General features: G+C 38.2%; 1 protein-coding gene across 1 annotated transcript in view; it reads left to right on the forward strand.

Moving 5' to 3' along the window:
- The window catches only part of LMBRD1 (LMBR1 domain containing 1), a 99,769-nt gene that overhangs the window by 32,950 nt on the left and 47,318 nt on the right, over positions 1–19,501 (forward strand). The window contains exons 7-8 of the mRNA XM_009333247.1: positions 2,724–2,812; positions 6,792–6,865. Of these exons, the coding sequence (XP_009331522.1) occupies positions 2,724–2,812; positions 6,792–6,865 (163 nt within the window). The remainder of the gene's footprint in view (positions 1–2,723; positions 2,813–6,791; positions 6,866–19,501) is intronic.

Genomic DNA, 19,501 nt, shown 5'->3' on the forward strand with positions numbered 1-19,501 from the left:
AGCAGCACACCTCTCTAGAGAGTGTGTCCGGTCAGCAAATGGGTGCCTCCGTACCTCTCAGAAGAGAGTCGCCTACTACTATCACCCATCGCCTTTTCTTTGTTGCGCTGGTTGTTATACGGGGGACCGGGCTGCCTTACTCAGCTCCAGCATCTCTCCTGGTGTGTGATGCGTCGTTCCTCTGCAGTCTGCAGAGCGGTGAAGCGGTTCTGCAAGGGCACCTCAGGCTTCGGGGCAAGTCTCTTCCTCCTGTTGGTCCTTGCCGTTGCAACCGTCCATCCTTCTGCATTATTGGCCCCCCTCCCTTGTGTGTGTGCCAGTGGGGGAGTTTTTGGCTGTTTGGCTGTGGGCCTGCTGCAGGCTGTGTGTGGAACCAGCTATCTAACTCCTTCTCCCTGATGTTATGCAGCCTTCTCACTGCCTCCTGCAGCTCAGCCACCTGCTGCAGGAGGTCCTCACCTGGGCAACACCTTTTGCAGGCAGGTCTGTGCCTGTCCCTGCCCCAGGAGAGAGGTCCAGGCACTTCCTGCAGCCTGAGGTCTGCACTGCAGCCTCTCCCTTCAGCAGCTCTGTCTGGGTGGAGGCACTGGCCACGGCTGGGGTAGATGGTGCAGAGCCCTAGCCGGAGCTGTGGCCTTTCTTCTCAAATGAGTACCTGCCATTCTGCCTTGAGGGTCAGGTAGGATGAGTGCCCTTGACCTGTGCAGATGGTCACAGAATGGTGCCTGGTTGCTGGGTTATGTGTACTCTAAGTCTCCCACTCGGCCCATGGAATGCCCCTCCTGTGAAGAAATGAACTGCTGATCTGTAGATGGCTAGGCATGCTAACTCTGTCTCGTTCTTCTTGTGGCCTGTTAAGCTTGAGGCCAAAAGTCTGTTCAAGTGGGCTAGTTAGCCTTCTGGCTAGTTTGCTACTAGTTGAAGGGCCCTGTTCAGGAGGGGAAATAGGATTCCTGCTTTGCTTGAGACTAAAGTATGTGAATTTATAGCTCCTGTATTCCTTTCTGAGGCCCTTGGTGCATGGAGCTTAAGCAGGAGCAGAATCAGATGTCCATCTCCTTCAGTCAAGATTTAGCTGAGTACTAACTGAAGATTGTGTATAATGGGCACTGTGGCTTCTGCTCTGATTAGTGACCTTTGACATACTGCTTGTAGGTAGTCTCAGGAAAAAAATAACCCTATTGCTCTTGGAGGGTGGAAAAAAGGCAAGCAAGTTCTAAATATCCTAAGATGTTCTTCCATCTCATTTTTTCCCTGCATGTGGTCCACAGACAGCCAATTCATACTGATGCTAAAATAAAGGGACTTGAGCTCACTTAGTTTCCCAGAGTCTCCCATTTTAACCCTTTTTAGCAAATAAACCTGCAGTTATTTGTGTTGCTGTCTTTTGTAAGTAGAAATATTGCCTTTGTTCTAATACCTGTGTCTTGATTTTTGTCTGGATGCTATTTTACAGTAAGAATTACTACTAGAGGCAGATACAAGAACAAAAATATAAAGTCAGCAAGCATGCATCAACTTAAGTAAATGCTAACCTTAATCTACCTCTTGCACAGTCAAGAAGCTAAAAAACTAAAATCTTAACTTTTAAGAAAATATTTATTTTTAAAATTTTAACTTTGTTTGCAGAGTACCAGTTTGTTTTTGGTTTTGATGTGATGATTATAAGTGCACACAGTTTAGCACTAACCTTTGAAATACACGCTCATGTTCTGTACTTGAAGTTTGAGGCATACTCCTGGAAGACGCATATTTGTTTCTCGTTTGTTTATTAGGACTTGAAGCAGTGATCTAATTATGTACTCTTTCTTACAAAAGTCCAAAAGATACTTGTGAGCATTCTTGATGGACTTTGGTTTGGGTTCTCGCATTCTTTACCTAGAAAGTTTCCCTCCAAATCTGACTTCCTTGTGACTTGTAGGCATTCTGTTTTATGTCTGGAAGCTATGGTTTCAGATTGGTACGGAGGTACTGGTTTTCCAGCTCTTACAAAATTAGCTGTTTTGTCCCTGGAGATGCTGAAGAGTTACTCTTATTGTTGGACTTTAGATGAGGAAACTGACACAGGAAGCTTTCGACTAGGGGACTGTTCTACCTGACATTCTTCTGAGCACTCTTTGCTAGTCTCTGCTTATTGGAAGGTCAAAAATATTTAATGAACTTCTCTGCAGTTCAGTTCTCTGGGCCAACTACAGAACAAGGAATGGAATGCAGCAGAGGTATTGTTACTTTAGTTGTAATAATGGAAGATAAACATGTCCCTTTAAACTTTAATTCATGATTGGTGTGAGAATCATTAATTGTTTTATAAATCCACACTTCTGGAAGCTAGAATAAGAGAATTTGTCTCAATTGATGCTCAAAGTCTTTTTGCTCCTCTGCACATGAGTCAAACCATGATAGTAAATCAGATTAATGTATCTTTTAATAATGCTTGACTGTAGGGTCCTTACCTCTGTTAGGACTGGTAAATAGAAAATCACTTGTTCATTGACCTCAGACCTGACTCTGCATGCACTCGCACATGTACTCTGCTGATCTAAATACAGTATTTGAGGGGAATGTGAATAAAATTAAACATAACCTTCAGAATTTTTTAAACCTAATGTCATATAATTTTTCTTCAGGAATAAATGGATTTCTATTTTCTTAACTTGGAAGGAGAATTCTTTTGATATTTGACTAATTAGGGTAAATGAGATGACTTTTTTGCTTTGTTACAGTGCTTTTGTTCCTCTGGATATTCCCAACAAGAAGAATTCCACAGAGTGGGAGAAAGTGAAGCTCCTGTTTGAAGAATTTGGAAGTAGTCGTAAGTTCGAGATTTGTTTTGAGTTTTGCGTAACTTGCTACTAACTAATTTTGGCATACTCATCATGACTGAACAAGAAAACTAACTTTCTTGGTGACAGCTTTCTAACTTGACTCTAACTGCTCACCTACACTAAATCTTTGCAATAAGATTGTTCTCCTTCTGTTCAGACAAAAAAAAATCAGAACAGTCTTTACAAAGAGGAGACACTGGAAGTGACTGTTTTCAGTACAGTCCTCATTTGACAGCAAGGATTCCAATCTTATGTCTTATGATATTAATGGTGGGGAGGGGAAAGTACTTTCTTCCATGGAGTCTTCACTTAGAACAGCTTTAAAATGTTACTTGGATACCCTAAAATCAGTGAACTTCAGTATGGTAAGTGTGTATCTTGTATGACAGTTTTTGAGTGCTTACCTAATTAAATGTGATACTGCTGTTTGCTGTAAGAATGAGACTATTTCATAAGTGGCTTTGTCTATTTAGACAGGAAAATCCTATGAGTGTTATGATTTTTTCCCTTTGTTCTCCTAGTATTGACCTTTTCTAAAATTGTTTTGTTTGTTTGTTATACTTGTTTATGCTAGGACTATAAAGAACTATTGTGAAGGCCAAACTCCATGAAGTTGTATTTCACCTTTAGCTTATGCAGTTCATGTATCTAGCCAGGATGTGTTTTCAGAGCAAAGGTGTGAAGAAAGTGTTTTATAGGTGAGGCTAAGACTTGTCACTTTCCAAATGTATCCAGAAAAAGGTAACTAAAAGTTATCTAACAAACATAAATCCAAATGCATAAGTACTCTAATACTTGTGCCTCATTCTTGCTATGTATCAGAGTATTGGCTTCTGTCTGAATGTTTTAGAAAATAATGCTACAAGCCTTGGTCAAGTTGTGTTCTGCATTATTCTAGGAGTTTTGTACTGACTAAAAGTTCCCTGCAATGACACTTGCCAGCTCTGTTAGCACTTGGTGTATCCCTTCAAGGCCCATCAACTTTGTATGTCCAGCTTGCTTATGTATTCTCTAACCTGATCCTCTTCCACCAAGGGTACATCTTCCTTCCAGTGTTTCCCCCGGTCTCTCAGGCCCGGGTTTTCTGAAGTCTGGTCTTGCTAATAAAGACTGAGGCAAAGAAGGCATTCGGTACCTCAGACTTTTCCATGTCCTGTGTCACCGGGGTCTCTGTCCCACTCAGCAGCAGGCCCACATTTTGCCTCATTTTCCTCTTGCCACTTAAATACTTGAAGAAGCCCTTCTTGTTGCCGTTGACATCCTTGCAGTCTTTCATCATAGTACATGCTGTAAGCTGTGCTTGCAAGCATAGGAGATAGGGAGGACAAGTCTGTAGCTTTTTCATAATTTTGGCTGTCTGCTTGTTTGTTTCTCTTGCTTCACAAAGATTCTAACTGACAGCACAGAATAAAATGCTTCTTAAACTGTTTATACAGGTAGTGACAGTGGTTGAGCTGAGTTGTAAGCTAATTTTTCTAGGCTACCTTGATATGGCTGTCAAGTAAATGTTCAGCTCTGTACATGTCCTTGCTATGAAAGTGTAGTATAGCTAATGCTTATTTCTAGGAAGGCTTAATCATTAAGATGCTGGATTGGGATGTGGAAGTCTGGTTTTGATTTCTGACTCTACCAGCATTCTCTTGTGACTTCTAATTTCATAGGATAGTTCAATCTGAAGAGACCTCAGGTCATCTAGTCCAACCTCCTGCACAAAGAATGAAGCTGTAAGGTCAGACCAGGTTGCTCAGGGCTTTATCAGCTAGCTCTTGAAAAACCCCTAAGGATGGAGACACCATCTCATGGTGGGGAAAAAAAAAATTCTCTTATCCAGTGTGGGTATACACACTGTCACCCATTGTCTCACACTCAACTACTATGCACCACTGAAGAGGCTGGGCTCCACCTCTTTGATAAGCAGGCAGGCTATATTAGGTCTCTCCGAAGCTGTCTCTGTTCCCAGGCTGAACAAGCCTGGCTCCTTCAAATTCTCTGCACAGCATGTGCTCCAAACTCTGACCAACTTAGCTCTCCCCTTAACTTGCTCAGATTTATCAATCTTGCCTGTAGTGGGGGCCTCAAAACTGGTTGCAGTATTCCCTGTATGGTACCTTCCCTTAATAGTTGGGCATGCTCCTGTTGTTACAGCCCAGGATACTGTTGGACTTTGGTGCTGCCAGGGCACGCTGCTGGCTTATCTTCAGCTTGTTGTCTGCCAAGACTCCCCAGGGTTTTTGTAGAGCTACTCCACAGCTAGCAAATCCCCAGTCAGTATTGTTGCAAAAGGTTCTTTTGTGTTCCAGATGCTGGAGAAATGAGGACAAAATTCTTGCCTGTTGTCTTTACTTGTACCTGTTGTCCTGGTTTTATATTAACTTATCCTTTTCCTTTGTATTTCTGCAGTTAGCCCAAGAAATACGAAGATCTTAATTTTGGATGTTTGTTCTACGTCCATTCAGTTTGTAGGGGGATTATAAAAGGAATGCTAACTCATCCACTGAGGCAGAGCCTGATAATATACTTCTGCTATACAGTTATCAATTTTTCAGCCAGTTAGTTTCTTAATGTTCCATAGAATATAGTTCAAACTTTTAAAATGGGTATTAAATACTGGTTTCTAATACATGTACAGGAGGGTCATCAAATATGGTGTTTAAGTACATTGTATGATATATTAGAAATTCGGTCACTTATGTGTGGGTTTTTCCCCCTAAACTGCAGAACATGGGTAAAATTTTCACAAGTACTAAAGGGGGAATAGTGCTGTTTTTTTCAGTTTTAAACACAGCTGTAGTATTTGAAACTTATGAACGTATTGCTGTTAGCTTTGGGAAAGTTGTTTTGGTATTATCTAGCAAACATAGCAAAGGTCAGATTTGAGCTGTGAAGTTGGATTTGGTTGTGCTACTTTATTAGTTTTTGGCATTTCTGGAAGGAGGCATGTAGGGTTGGTAAGAAGAAAGATGCAGCTTCTCATAGAGGATAACTATAACAGGATTTCTTAGTTTGTGAATGCTCCACACTATGTTCAGGAAAAAAGAATGGAAACCAGCTAATGAATGGGAACTGGCTAATAATTCTGCGCAAGTAGGAATAAAAGTTATTGTGCTCTAAATTCTTGAATTAACTAGAGGGAGTACATGGGGGAGAACACTAAATAGTAGCTCAATTATGACTGGGTGCAAACATGAAATTGATTGCTTAAAATTAATTTCTTTAATAGCTACTATAAGTTTCCAAGCTACTATTTAACTGAAAAAGCTTGCCATGTTGTATTCTGTACGATGAGGTTAGGGACAGGGGTGTTGTGAAAAATTATGCAGGAAGGTTCAGGGAGTTTGCCTTTGGGGATGAGTTTGGTAATGCTTTTCTACTATCACTTTTCATTTCTAGAGTGATAGTAAGGCTGCAGTAAATCTGTAGTCCCCTGACCTTTTTCCAGTTTGTATACCTGGATGTATGTGGTCTGAGTGAAGCTGAGGCCCACAGTCGGGCTTGTTTGGTTGTTTGAAGGATTCATGCTTGCCTGATTCTCTGGATAGTGCTTTATTATGAGAAATCAAGTGATAACAAACAAAACAAAGATGAACCATCCAGTATGCATGTGTAAATTGTAAAAATTACCACAGTGCCCTGTGGAGGCCAGAAATAAGTCTTGAAGAGGCATTAGACAGCTATGGGAGCAAGTTCATTAGTGGCTATTCAACCATTTGACCGAATGCGACATCTGTGAACTTCTACAAAAGGTGAGGTGGCTGTCCTGCTTCTTGCAATATTGGAGGAGGATCTACTGCTGACAAAAAGCTGTGCTAGGTGCATTTTTCATCTGAGTTGTTATGGCTGGTAACTATGTCTCAATCTTTTTTCTTCAGTCTAATGAACTTAAATATCTTCAGGAAGCCAATTCAGGAAGAAATGTTCTTATACCTCTACTGTAGGAGTCTTCAACAGGCTTTTCTTTTTTTGCAGATGGCTTGACTGCTCTTTCATTTTCCATTAGTTCCTTGACTGTGATTGGAATGTTGGCAGCTATCACTTACACAGTAAGTTGTTATGCAAATGTTTCAGCTCTTTACATTAATGATACTTGCAGTTATCATGGGCTATACCTGTGTGGAAAACTGTCATTATGTTAAAAAGCTTCAACAGTGTCTTCTAGCTCTGAATTTTCATGGTTTGAAACACTACTTCTAAGTTCTTGGAATGAGAGGAGTAACTTTTTTACTGCAAGTTTAAGAACCAATGTTTCAGTACTCAAGCACAGATCAGACTTAATTTCAATGTGTTTCTGTAAGGGGAGGTCGCATTATTCCTTACAGCTGGTAACACATTCACTGGCTCCTCCTGTTTTTTAAGCCGCTGTCTCTTTCTCTATCCAGCAGCGGAGAACTAAATATTGCTTTTTAATTAATTGAACTATGGCATTACCTAGACTGACCAGACCAAGTCTATAATAATGAATATAACCTTTACTACAACTTTTCTACATTGATGTTTTTATCTCTACAGAGCTTTACAGTGAAGTCTGGCAGAATAACTTGGTTTGTAAAGAAGTATGCAAAATGTTCTCGACCATAACTGTCTCTTTTTGTAAAAGGCTGTTATTCATTCAGTAAATGAAAAAGCAACGTCTTTAACAAAGCATTGCTTCACGGTTCTGTATTTCTAGAATTTGAGTAAGGGTAAATATCTGTGCATGTCAGGATTCAGTTTTAGGTATGAAGAATCTGCAGCATCTTCTGTGATGTGTGCCTTAAATCAAGCATAACTAAAAAGGTAAAAGCAAATAGAGTTTGAAACTACTTAGAGGCTTGTTTTCTAAAGCCTTGGGAATATTCTTGTTAGTACTAGGCATGCAACTAAACTACTGCAGTTCTTTCTGTAGCTTAGAAGGATTTGAAGTGTTTGTTCTGTAACTGATTGTAAATCATATGATTAAGGCTATGTTAGTTCAACTGCTTGACTCTTGCTTTTATGTGCAAAGGAAAGGACCCATTTTAACTTAGGAGCTTTGGCCAACATTTGATGTTATGTAGTCACTTGCTTTTCCAATCTGTTCTATTTCTTCAGTCACTGAATAATCAGCCTGTTTGTAATGCTACATGTATTAACTTGTCATCAAGGTAAAATTTTGCAACAAAGATGAAGCTTTAAAGCTTAAGATAACTGCCGACAAAGCTTGAAAACTTCTTAGAAGTCAGTGTTTTCCTGATAGATTTTAATCTTTAAGTTCATGTCCTTGCTAAAATAACTTTCTCTTCCATTGCAGCCTGGCTCTAACATAGTCAAGTTGTTTGCATGTAGCTTTGCTAGTGAATTCTAAGTGGCTCCGTAACAAGAGCTCATGCAATAAGTTATTTTGAAGTATTGCTAGCCAAGGAGATGTTTTGTAGTAGCTTGTTGTTAGGCAAAGGATAAATGGATAAAGTTATTGTAGAACAAGGATATAAGAAAGAGGGAAGAGTGTTACTGGGTAAGGGGGTAAAGTACCTGCTAAATACTACCTTTAGACTCTTAAATCTAAATTGAGTAACCAACATAGCTAATTTTCTGTCTCTAGTGACTAGTGACTTCAGCTGGTGTAAGTTACAGCAGGATTATGGGAGGCAGTTCAATACAGGTTCTTAGATGTAAGTGTCAGAACACTGACAGCTCTGTGGTGGTCAGGCTCTGTGCAGTAGGTAGGAGAGCAATTTGGTGAATGAGCTAGTAGATATCTCAGGTGAGCTGAATTGCTCTTAGCCCCATTGACTAAGTGCTTTAACTTGACCTGAATTGTAAATTTTATTACTCTAAGCTTTTTCTGACTGACATGGGTCACTAAATCATACAGGCTATATTGCTGACATCTAGATCATGTACTGGTCAAAAAAGATTCGGACCTTTGCTTAGCCTGTAATATGTCAGCTTTTAAATTTGTTTCCCTTAATTATGGAAGGAAAGATTAATCTCTTGTTTGATTACATTACTGCAGAGCACATGCAGTGTTTTTTAACCTCCATGAGACTAACATTGAGAACAAACTAGTTAGCTGGAAGAATATCTTCAGTGTTTTGTTTTTTTCAAACAGCTACCCAAGTATGGCTTTTATAACTGTTAGTAAACATCTATAAGCATCTACAATGCAAGACTGTTTTATTTTGCACAAATTTACTGCTGACTGAAATGTAAATGTTTAAAAAGTAGCATTTGAAAGGTGGGGTTTTTAAATTTATTGCTAATATTCCTTACTTCTGATGTTATTTCCCTATTTATTTTTGAGTACAGATTGGTTGTAGGCACCATTCAGCTGAGTATCACAGTATGCTTCTGTCCTCAAAGCTAGCTGAACCTGGAAATATGTGACTTCCATTTCATGTTCAATAACTTCGGTGTGCTGTGTTGGCTGTCTGGTTTCTCAGATGAAGACAATACCTCTGTCCTCAATGTTGTTGCCTTAGTCTTACTTAAATACTTACTGTATTCAAGTTTTTTACAAATACTGGGTGGTAAATGAGGTGAAATATTAAGCATGAGAACTAAAATAGTCTTCTCAGAATGCCTTAATTGCTAAGATTTTAGGCTAATTTGTTGCTTTGAAAACTTCAACCGAGCTGTCCATGCAAATGCCTGGAGCATGGAATTAGTATTTACGTTGGTTTTAACTGCTATATTTGATCTGTCTGAAAATATCCCTTCTGTTTAACAGTAGGTGTTAAGCAGGGTGGGAGAAATGGAGGAGCTATTTCACAGAAGTTTTAGGGATGAGCTCACACAGGAGGTGGTTCTTGTCCACCTCTGATATCAGAGTGTTTTTGTCATTGTTTGCAGGCGATCATAGGGTCTTATGCTGAAACAGTGAGCTGGCTTTGATACATGGGTGGACTGAGGTACAAATGTGTCAAGAACAGTGAAAGCCACTTCCTAGAAGGTCTGTGTTCTCAAAGTTGGAGCAGGAATAGATTTTTTTTATGCTCTAGTGCTTTCATAACACTTTGCCCACTGCCAGTGGTGGTCAGGCTTCCATGTGTAAGCAATTTCTACCTGTAACAGCATGGGCAGTGCTGTTCTCATGGTCTGAAGAGTGAATTGCGAGTATGACCTCGGCAGCATCTGGATGCCATGTACCTGCATTCCAGTTTATATTGTGGGCTGGGCTTTTCCCAGTGGTACGACTTAATGCAAAAGTTACTTCAGTAGTGAAAAGTTCTTGGGCTGTCACGCTTCCCTAAGCCTCAGGGAGAGGTTGGCCCAGAGTATAGCCTCTCTACCAGTCTGGATTACTCGACTCCCTCTACTTGGGAGGAGGAGAAGCATGATTCTGGAAGGAGTAACTGTTTTTCTCTTGGTAACTTCCCTCTTTGTTGTGGGGTTTTTTTGCTGTGTTAGTCTCGTATAAAAAGAAAAAATCACCTCTAAATAAGATTAATGCATTAGTGCACAAGAAAGTCTGTGAGGCATTGTCTGAAACACTTGCCTCTGACTTTAGACATCTGACAAGTAGTTTGGCTGAAAAATACAGGAGCCTATCTTCTGCATGCCTATGAAATTGTTTGTCCCAGTTTCTAAAGGTGGGAGGCCTTTGTGCTTAGTCATCAAACCACTGTTTGATAATTCGTGGTAGATTTTAAGCACAAAAAGAGAATACCTTTATATAAGGGTGAACACAAGAACAAAGATGCCTACTTCAAAATTTTCCACAAATGCTTAGCAGATGATTGGAAAAAAGGGTAGAGAGAATAGATGGGGACACAGCGTGTGGCATCTGAGTTCCCTTGTCTCTGAACAGAGGTGATCTCAGATCTTTGGTTTATACTAGTTAGAATTGAGGATTTGTAGTACAGACATAACTGAAGTTTTTTAATGTTCCCCTGACTTCTGAATATCCTCAGTCTGTTCCATTGCCAGTGTTGCAATTGTATTGTTAAAGGGAAGCTAAGAACAGGTGTATCTGGTCTTCTGTATACTTGCTTTCACCTTTTTACTATAAAAAAAAAAATCTATTCTAAATGAACATCTAATGAAGGTTGTATTGTAATAAGTGGTATGTTAACAAATACTTTCATACCTAATTAAGAATGGTTTTACATTGAATGCCTACTACTTTAATACAAAATACTAAAAGTAAATAGGAATCCTGTGCCTGCATTGACTGCAGTTGACTGATTTCATCTTAATGTTATTTGTGGAAGAGTATTGTGAAACAGACGAATCAAGTGATTCAATTTAAGTTGCTTGGAGTACAACTTATCCATTCTACAATTAGTCAAATGTATGTTAACAGTGCTGCTTTGTGTAGCCTTCAGTGTGAAGAATTAGATTATGGCTGTTCTAAAATCACACTTCTGCATTGTGGTAATATATAATACTGTGAGAAGTTGGGGAAAAGAAGCTTTGGCACTGGCAGCAGGCAGCCTTGAATTTGAGTAGATACCGAGAGCAAAAGCTTGCTTCTGCATGTGTATGCTCCTAGGCTTTTTCTATGAAAGCATATTCTCCTGCTTCTACAGGAAGAAGGATGCAGGGGGGCTGTGTTCTTTAGATTGTAAATGGCTACAGTTTAAATTATGGAACTAACAAATTTAACCTGATGACTAATCTAGTTAAAATCTATTTTTTTAAGGAGTACTATCAGCATCGATCCAGTGTTCTGAGACTCTCTTAAGGCCCAGGTTGATTTAATGTATTACTCTGAAGTATATGGTGAGCTATTCACACAACAAAGAACAGACTACTTATCAGATGACACAATACTGTAATATTTGGTATGGTGTTTTTCTGTGGGGGGAGGGGGCAGATGAGGGACAACACAAATTGAAGCATCGTGCTGGACCAGAGTTGCTGACAACTGAGGACTTGTGTTACTGAGTATGATAGAAAGGTAAATAACACTACAGTTTGTAGTTGTCATTATATTAGCTTGCTGGTTGGTTTTCATTTTCTATGGCTTCAAACATCAAAATCGGTTCACTAAATTTGACTTAGTGATACATACAGAGAAGAGCTGTTCTTGTAGTTTGAGGGGAAAAATGCAGAATTTAGCTGTTGGGTTGTGAGCTTCTCCCCAGCTTCTGAATGGGGTAGCATGAAATACACTGTTAAAGCCAAAGATGCTAAAGAAATAAAACATATTTGGTATGAAGAATTCCTGAGTTGCTCAATTTCTGTGAAATACTAGTTATGAATTTGGGGAGAGATTAGTAATGCATATTGAACCTGAAAGCATCTCATCCCTGAAGGTAAATCACTGGGAGGGTACTAACATAGAAATTACCAACTTAAGGAGTTAATGTAAAAGTTCCTTCTCCCAGGGAAGGTCAGGGCTTCCTCAAAACTGCTTTCAGTGATGACTTAATACAGAAGATGGTGTATGTTTTTGCAGATGCTCTTGGTTAAAAGTAAGAGTTATTGTAAGAATTAGATTTGAATTCAAGTTTTATGGTTGCTATGAAATATCTTCAGCAGTCAGCTAATAATTGAATAAAAGGGCAAATTAAATGTTTTTTGTATTTTTTTAACACTGTCATTCAAATGAGAATAGAAATGAGATGCAAGGAAGATGATTGAGGAGGAGTAAAAGGAGAGTTTAGAGAGGATCTTAACTCCACAAATAAAATCAATTGGTTTGTTCTGTTTAGTTTCCCATGAGATGACATTTGGGGCAGTCCTACAGAATGTGGCAACGGTGGCTTCTCTCGACCTGTAACAGTGTCTGGCTGTGGGCTGTGTGGTTCTTGAGTCTGAACCTTTTTCAGTAGTGTTAGCCTTCTATAGGAAAAATAGAGCTTCTCTAACACTTGATTGCAAAGGGAGATGAAAGGTGTCTAGCATGAGGCTAAACATTTTGAAGATAAGCTAGAGCAGACATCTTAGTTGTATTTGACAAGTCTCTCACCTTATTAAAAAGTCTGTAACAGTAAATTCTTAAATTGCCTTTTACATTTGCCATATAAACTCCTGTTCTATTAACTTTGTTTCTGTGTTTTTACTATAGCCAGTACATGAGCAGTTTTTCTTCCTAAAGGTACTTGTTTTAGTAGGAGGTGGACACAGAACTGAATTGTCTAAATTTTCCAGAAACTTACGGATGTAAGTAACTTACAGATTAGGACCAAAAAATAAAAATCAATTAGATGTGTGGTAAAGCAGAATACTGTTGTTTTAACAGCATTGGTTTGTTTGAAATTGGGTATCACAATAGTTATATAAGTGAGTACTGTTTCTATATCTTATTTGTGTTGCTACAGTACCATTTTTTTAAAAAGTAAATCAAAATTCTGAAAGCAAGTTTATGGAAAGATATGCATAGCACGTAACTCCTGAAGCTTCACAAGTTGTATTCTGAAGAACCCTTTTGAGCTAAACTGTTTTCAGAGTAATGCTTCCCACTTCAGCCTTCAGCTCTTGACACACTACTATACTGTTATAACATGCTAACATCGCTTATCAGTGATACGCATTTTCCAAATTCCCATTGGGGAACCAAACCTAGCCCGCATTGAGGGTCTCCCATAAGATCCTCAGAGAAGCATATGAAATATGGGCTGGGTGAGCAGACAGCATCCAATGTGAGGGTGACTGATCACTGGCACAGGTTGCTCAGATTGTGGAGTCTCCCTCCTTGGAGATATTCAAGGCCATATCGACACAGTCCTGGGTGAGCAGCTCTAAGTGACCCTGCTTGAGCAGATGTGTTGGACCAGGTGACCTCCAGAGGTCTCTTCCAACCTCAGGGGTTCTGCAGTCTGTCTACTGTGTAGACCTGCAGGATTTAGCGGTGGTACCGATGGGTTGCAGTTAGTGTTGTACTTCATGTGAGATGTCCTCTCTGTTTAAGCTTGGCTCTAGCCTATGAAAAGCTTTAGGGGACAGTGATCGACAGCAAGATTTGTTCTTTATTGGATTAATTTAATTCCACAATATTGGTTTTAATGTTATGACTTCATTTAACTCATGTTGGACAACTTTTTGTTCCATCACAGCTGTTATTTTGTGAGAAAATGATTTTTTAGAGGTTCTTACTATTATTTATTCACTGCAGTACAATGAATGTTCGAAAAAGTGCAGTGGGCACTTTGTTGAAAAACAGTATACAGTATCTTCAGATGAGTAGGTAGTTCTATGTTTTAGTAACTATTGCAAGACTATTCTATGTTAGAGGATAGTAATAACTTTTAAATAGTTTGATAGGTGGCAATTTTCAGAAGCTCCTTGTGTAAGTGGAGGGGAGAATATGCCTGTTCTTGGGGGGGGGGGGGGAACCACGCAAACATTTAATACTTCATCTGAATCTAAGCAATACAAATTACTTTTCTATCATTTTATAACTTTAAAAACATGGTTATACAAGAGGCAAACGTGCATGCTTCTGCAAATGGATGTAAAAATATAAAAGTATTTTTTAGCTGCGGAAGCAGCAGTTATGTTTCTTTTGACTAACTTTGAGCTGATCCTTATTAGCATGGTCTTCTAGAATATAATACTAAAACTCACACTTCTTGCATTTCCTTGCTGAATACACTGAAGAATAGTCTTTGCTTGACATTAATTGACATTTTGGAAGACTGGGAAGGGGGCAGAAAGATACAACTAGGGAAGATGTGTATTCTAAATACTTAACTTTTTAAGGGGAAATAATAAAATAGTGGTTTTATCAAAAGTGTACTTGACGTCTACAAATGTTCACGATAGATACATTAATATTACTGACCAGAGCATAACATAGATGTCACTTCTCAGGTACATGCAATGTTTAAATGAGTAACATTGCTTAAACTTATTTCTTGGTATGGCTCAATTTTCAACATAATCTTGAATTGGTAGTTGGTTTTCTGTTTTAAAGCTTTAATAACACAAAGTCTACTTTTCTGGTGTTATGTAATGTGTAATACTGAAGTACAGCACTTGATATTTAAAATGGCTTTGTAAGAAATGTGAACAAGTGATCTTTAGTGGGGCTCTACAAATCCGTGACCTTGATCATTTCTACTGACAGCTTTCCATGTCTATAAACATGGAATATAACAAGAAAATTATAAATTAGGACTGCAGTGCTTTGTTTGAAACAGTTTCACAGATGATGTAGTTTACATCTATTCTTTCATTAGTGTGTTTTGCATTGAAGTGGTTTTACATTGCCTTAGGTATTAATACAATAGTTGTCAGCTTCAGATTGCTATTTGAATTCAAGGCAGAGTAACATATTACACAGTGATAGGCAGATTAATTTTTGAGTGATCTTGTGCATCTCATTTAGCATGCCCTTGAAGGATGATTATAATTGGCTCTGTAATTTTTCCAAAACATTTAATAAGTATTACTTGATTTCTTATGAAATTGTAAAGTGATCCTTTTTCCTCCATCCTGAAAGAGATGTTACAAAGCTCAGTTTGTCTACTGACAAATTTAATGACCTTTTCACATCTAATTTTTGTCCAGAGTATGATTTATTTTTCTTGCAGTTGACTTATTAACAGCCAAAAAGCTTAAAACCTTTTATAATCTGTCTAACCTTAAAAGCACTCATTTACTACTGATTTTCTTTTAAGTAGACATCAGTTATTGAGAAATCCAGAAGTTAGTAGCATTCATTGTCATTACCACTTAATCACTTCAATGTCAATTCTTAAATGTTAAGAAAGGTAGTTATTTGATTATGTTGACTTCTCCATGAAGCAGTAAATAACCGAAATAGCAAACCAGTTTGAGTGTTCTTTGTTTTAACAGCCTGATTCCTACTATAGTCTTGGAGAACTGTCGATATTAAACTGCTGGATTAATGATACTTTTGCACTTTTGAGATTTTAGAGTTGCAACTTAAAAGGAGGTTAATCTTTTGGTTGTTAATGCTCTTCTAAGCCTGATGGAGCAATGCAGAAGATGGTAACTGGGCAAAATAGTTATGTTCAGTATTACAACTGAGAGTTAACTTTTGACAGATGATCTGTCCAGCAAGCACAACTTCACTGTGCGTAGTAGAACAACTGTAGTGTGGAGGCTGTCGTACTTGGTTTCTGCATCTTACAAACCTTGACTGCATATTTTTGTCCATTTAAACATTGACAAATAAGTGAGACAATCCTTGAATCTGTATGGTAGAGAGAACATTAATATGAAAAATGAAGGTGAATGTGTAGCAAGATACTGTAATGATGAATGTTAGAAATGGATAAACAAATACTCAATGCACTGTTCATACAACATGTTATGTACAACAGATCATGCAAGAAATGCTCTACTGAACATACCAGTTCAGTTTGGTCAGTCTGTTCCACGCTTTGAGATTTTTTACAGCAATGTTATTCACAAATTTGTGTGCCCTTATAGCAACTGAAGAATGGATACTAAAACTTCACGTGAATTTCCCATGAAAGACCTGAGATTTTACTAGTTAACATATTGAATGATTTTCCAAGCTGTATGGCATGAGCTTTTAAACAAACAAAGAAAAAACCCCAACTGTCCATGAGATGGTCTGCCATCTTCAGATGTGTTTAGGAGGCCTTCTCCTTTACTCTTGACAATTTAGGGAGGATGTGTGAACTACTGTCACTGTTTGCCATGCTTAATGGCATTCTGGAAACAAGATTCTTGAACTCTGATTTTTATCTTTAGAGTGGTAGTATGTGTAGATAGCCAGAGATGGAGACAGATTTCTTTAATATGAGAAAGTAGATGGCTGTTACTTGTAGAGTCAGATGACTTTTCTTGAAAACTCTGTGGTCTAAGTACACAGAGAAGAAAGATACAGTTTCAAGAAAGGTAGAGTCCTAGTTCCTCTTACGCAAGCTCTGAAGTGTTGCCTGTATTGGTATGACATATGCAAGTGCACCACACTTGAGACTACTTAATTGGACTAGCTTACCTGCTCCATCAGAAGCAATGCTGACAAGGGTGCATTGTATCCATATGAAAATAGCGTTCAGTATAGACAACTGAACTATATTAATTGCTATGAGGGATAAAAGGTATCATAATGTGACTTCCCTCATCCTTAACATAATTCAAATAAAAAGCTAATTAGGCTATGAATACAGAAAATACCTTCTATGCCAAAATATTCCTGGAATAGAGGGGGTTTTGTGGGACATTCGTATTGAAACAAACTAACTTGTACTTGACTTTTATTTCTTTTAAAGCACTGGGCATCCTAAACTAGAGTTCAGCTGTTTTTTTTTAACTTGAATAGATGCATTTTTGATCATGGTCTAGGTGGTAGAATTGAACATTTTGTCTTTCATGGTCACACTTTCAGATAAAGTCTTAAAACAAGCTGTTGTAAGAAAATAGGAATTTGAATATTTGTGTATTTGAAGTTGTGAGCATTTCTTCTTATGCCTTTTATACAGTGATATAATAGAGAATAATATAAAAGATAAAATATCTTTTTTATTTGGCTGTTTCATGTGACTTCACTAGAGGGCAGTGCTATGCAAGATATGTTTGTCAGTATTAATTTCTACACTTCTTGCACAAGACTATATATACACCTTTTAAAATACCTCAGTGATAGCACTTAAAAGCCATACCTGCTTGATACATGGACCTCTAAAAATAAATGGAATGGGGACTCTTTCTGCTATGCTACACAAGTACTTTCTGATAATTTCTTGAAATCTTGAATTCTTAAATATCTTGAACCAGAAAGTTGGTAAACTACCTTCAATTACAGTGCTGGTTATGTACCAAACTGATCAGAAACAACTTACCTGTTCTGTTTGATCTCTAACAAGGAGAGATTGTCCTGTTTGGGCCACAAGCTAATCATTAGACCATATCTTATTAGCTGAACATAGCAGATGTAGAAAGTGAAACATAATCAACTTCTAGTTAAACTATAATGCCTGATGGCTTCAGGCTTTTTGCAGTAGGTGTTCAAAGTTAGCTTTAACTTATTTAACTCTTTGTAAAAGTGTTTGCTGTATTAATTTCAGTGTGTGTTTTCTGTGCTCCTCATGACTGATCTGTGTGCTTATGGCTGATCTAGTTGATTATTAAGGTGGGAACACCTAATAATACACCCTTTTCAGTGGAACTCTTTGGTAGCTTGTGCAATTAAAAATTTTAAACTAGCGGTTATGGTTTCCAGTGGAAAACCTTTCTGGATCTTTTTAATATTCAAGGGTTTATCCATGACGTAGTTGCTTGCTGCATCTTCTGTAAAATGTGATTTTTACAACTTGTCTCAACTTTACTTGTTTTCTATCTTCTGCTTATGAGTGGCTATTAACACACCAGGCAATGAATAAGAAAGACTATTCCCTTATCTAGCCGTGGGCTGTGTGAGTTTGGCAAGTCTAAGGTGTTGTAGGATGCAGAGTCTGCAAGAGACCAAAGGATTAGAACAGCAACTCTTCCTTCTAAATCTTAACTGTGGAATGACAGGAGAATAGCTGGGTCTGCTGCAGACAGGATAGGAAGGAAGGGGACACGGAATAAGTGCAGATTAAGCAAACTGGAAGCAATGCTCATGTAATCTCTATCGAAGTATTTGAGTGCTCTGTCTGGAGCACAGAGTATATTTGGGTTCAATGGCATGCTGAGAGAACAGCTAGAATATGCTTCTCACTGTTCTTCAATGCCTACTGATACTGCATAAACTGTATCAAACTAATTGTTGCTTTCATATGAGTTACAGGCTCCTGCTTTACTAATAACAGATTTCTTTGCAAATTCCTGTCTCAGGCCTAGCTACCACTTCTGTGAATAACAAATAAGCAAGAAGTCTTAAAAGCTTTGTTTAGACTGTTCTTTTTATAGGATAGTTAAGCTGGGTTTTCTGTTGCTTAAGTTATTCTTTTTTCCCTTCTTTAGAGTAGAAGGCCATCTACTTCAAGAAATCTATGAAGTATAAATATGAACTTCATCCATCCAGAGATACTATCTGTTTTGCCTGTGGGCAGACTCTCAAATCAGAATGAGATAGCGGCATCATCCATGAGCAGCTGACTTGTACTAATTAGGTAGTGAGCTCTTAGGGTTTGGCTTTGCAGCCCTTAAGCTAACTGATAGGAGGTGATCTCTTATATGGATCACTTGAGGGGGATCTTTTTTAAAATAAGTTGTTTTAACTATAAATCTAGATTTATTTTTTCCTACTGTAAAATGGGGTTTCAATGAAGCTGATCAGGCATTCATAGCAGCTTTAAAGACCTAACCTTGCAGCATGTATTATCAGATACCAGCCTGAACAGTTAGTGTTTAGTACTAGATTCAGGTCATTTTGAAGAACCTATGTGGAAAAAACAACTATGTATGCTGTAATCACCTGTTACATTTTGATTGTTTTTACTCTTCAGTGCAGTGCCATTATCTGACTTAACACTTCTAGGCAAAGGTTGTCCAAAAGTAAGTCCTGGAAACTGTTGCAGTGGTGTAAATATGTCAAAACTTAATTACTTGTTTTATCAAAATTCATGTATATGAATTAATTACTTTAAAGGTTCTTCTGATCTGTTTTTATTCATATTCCAAACTTTGAACCAACAGTTTGTTTCAGGACTGAGCCTTCTCTTGGCTTTAGTGTGCAGCTTTGGTTTTCCTGTGCTATCTTCGATACATTGCTTGCTTGTTGAGTTTCAGATGCCCAAAATAATAGCCCTTGCATAACTTAACACTTGCACTAACACAGGGGATTAAAACTTTGTTCAGGGCAGCCTTGAACTTCTACATCAGCCTGAAAGAAAATGCAGCCCTGAAGC

Source organism: Pygoscelis adeliae, unplaced genomic scaffold, assembly GCF_000699105.1.
Source record: "Pygoscelis adeliae isolate BGI_AS28 unplaced genomic scaffold, ASM69910v1 Scaffold57, whole genome shotgun sequence".
Taxonomy (NCBI): Eukaryota; Metazoa; Chordata; class Aves; order Sphenisciformes; family Spheniscidae; genus Pygoscelis; species Pygoscelis adeliae.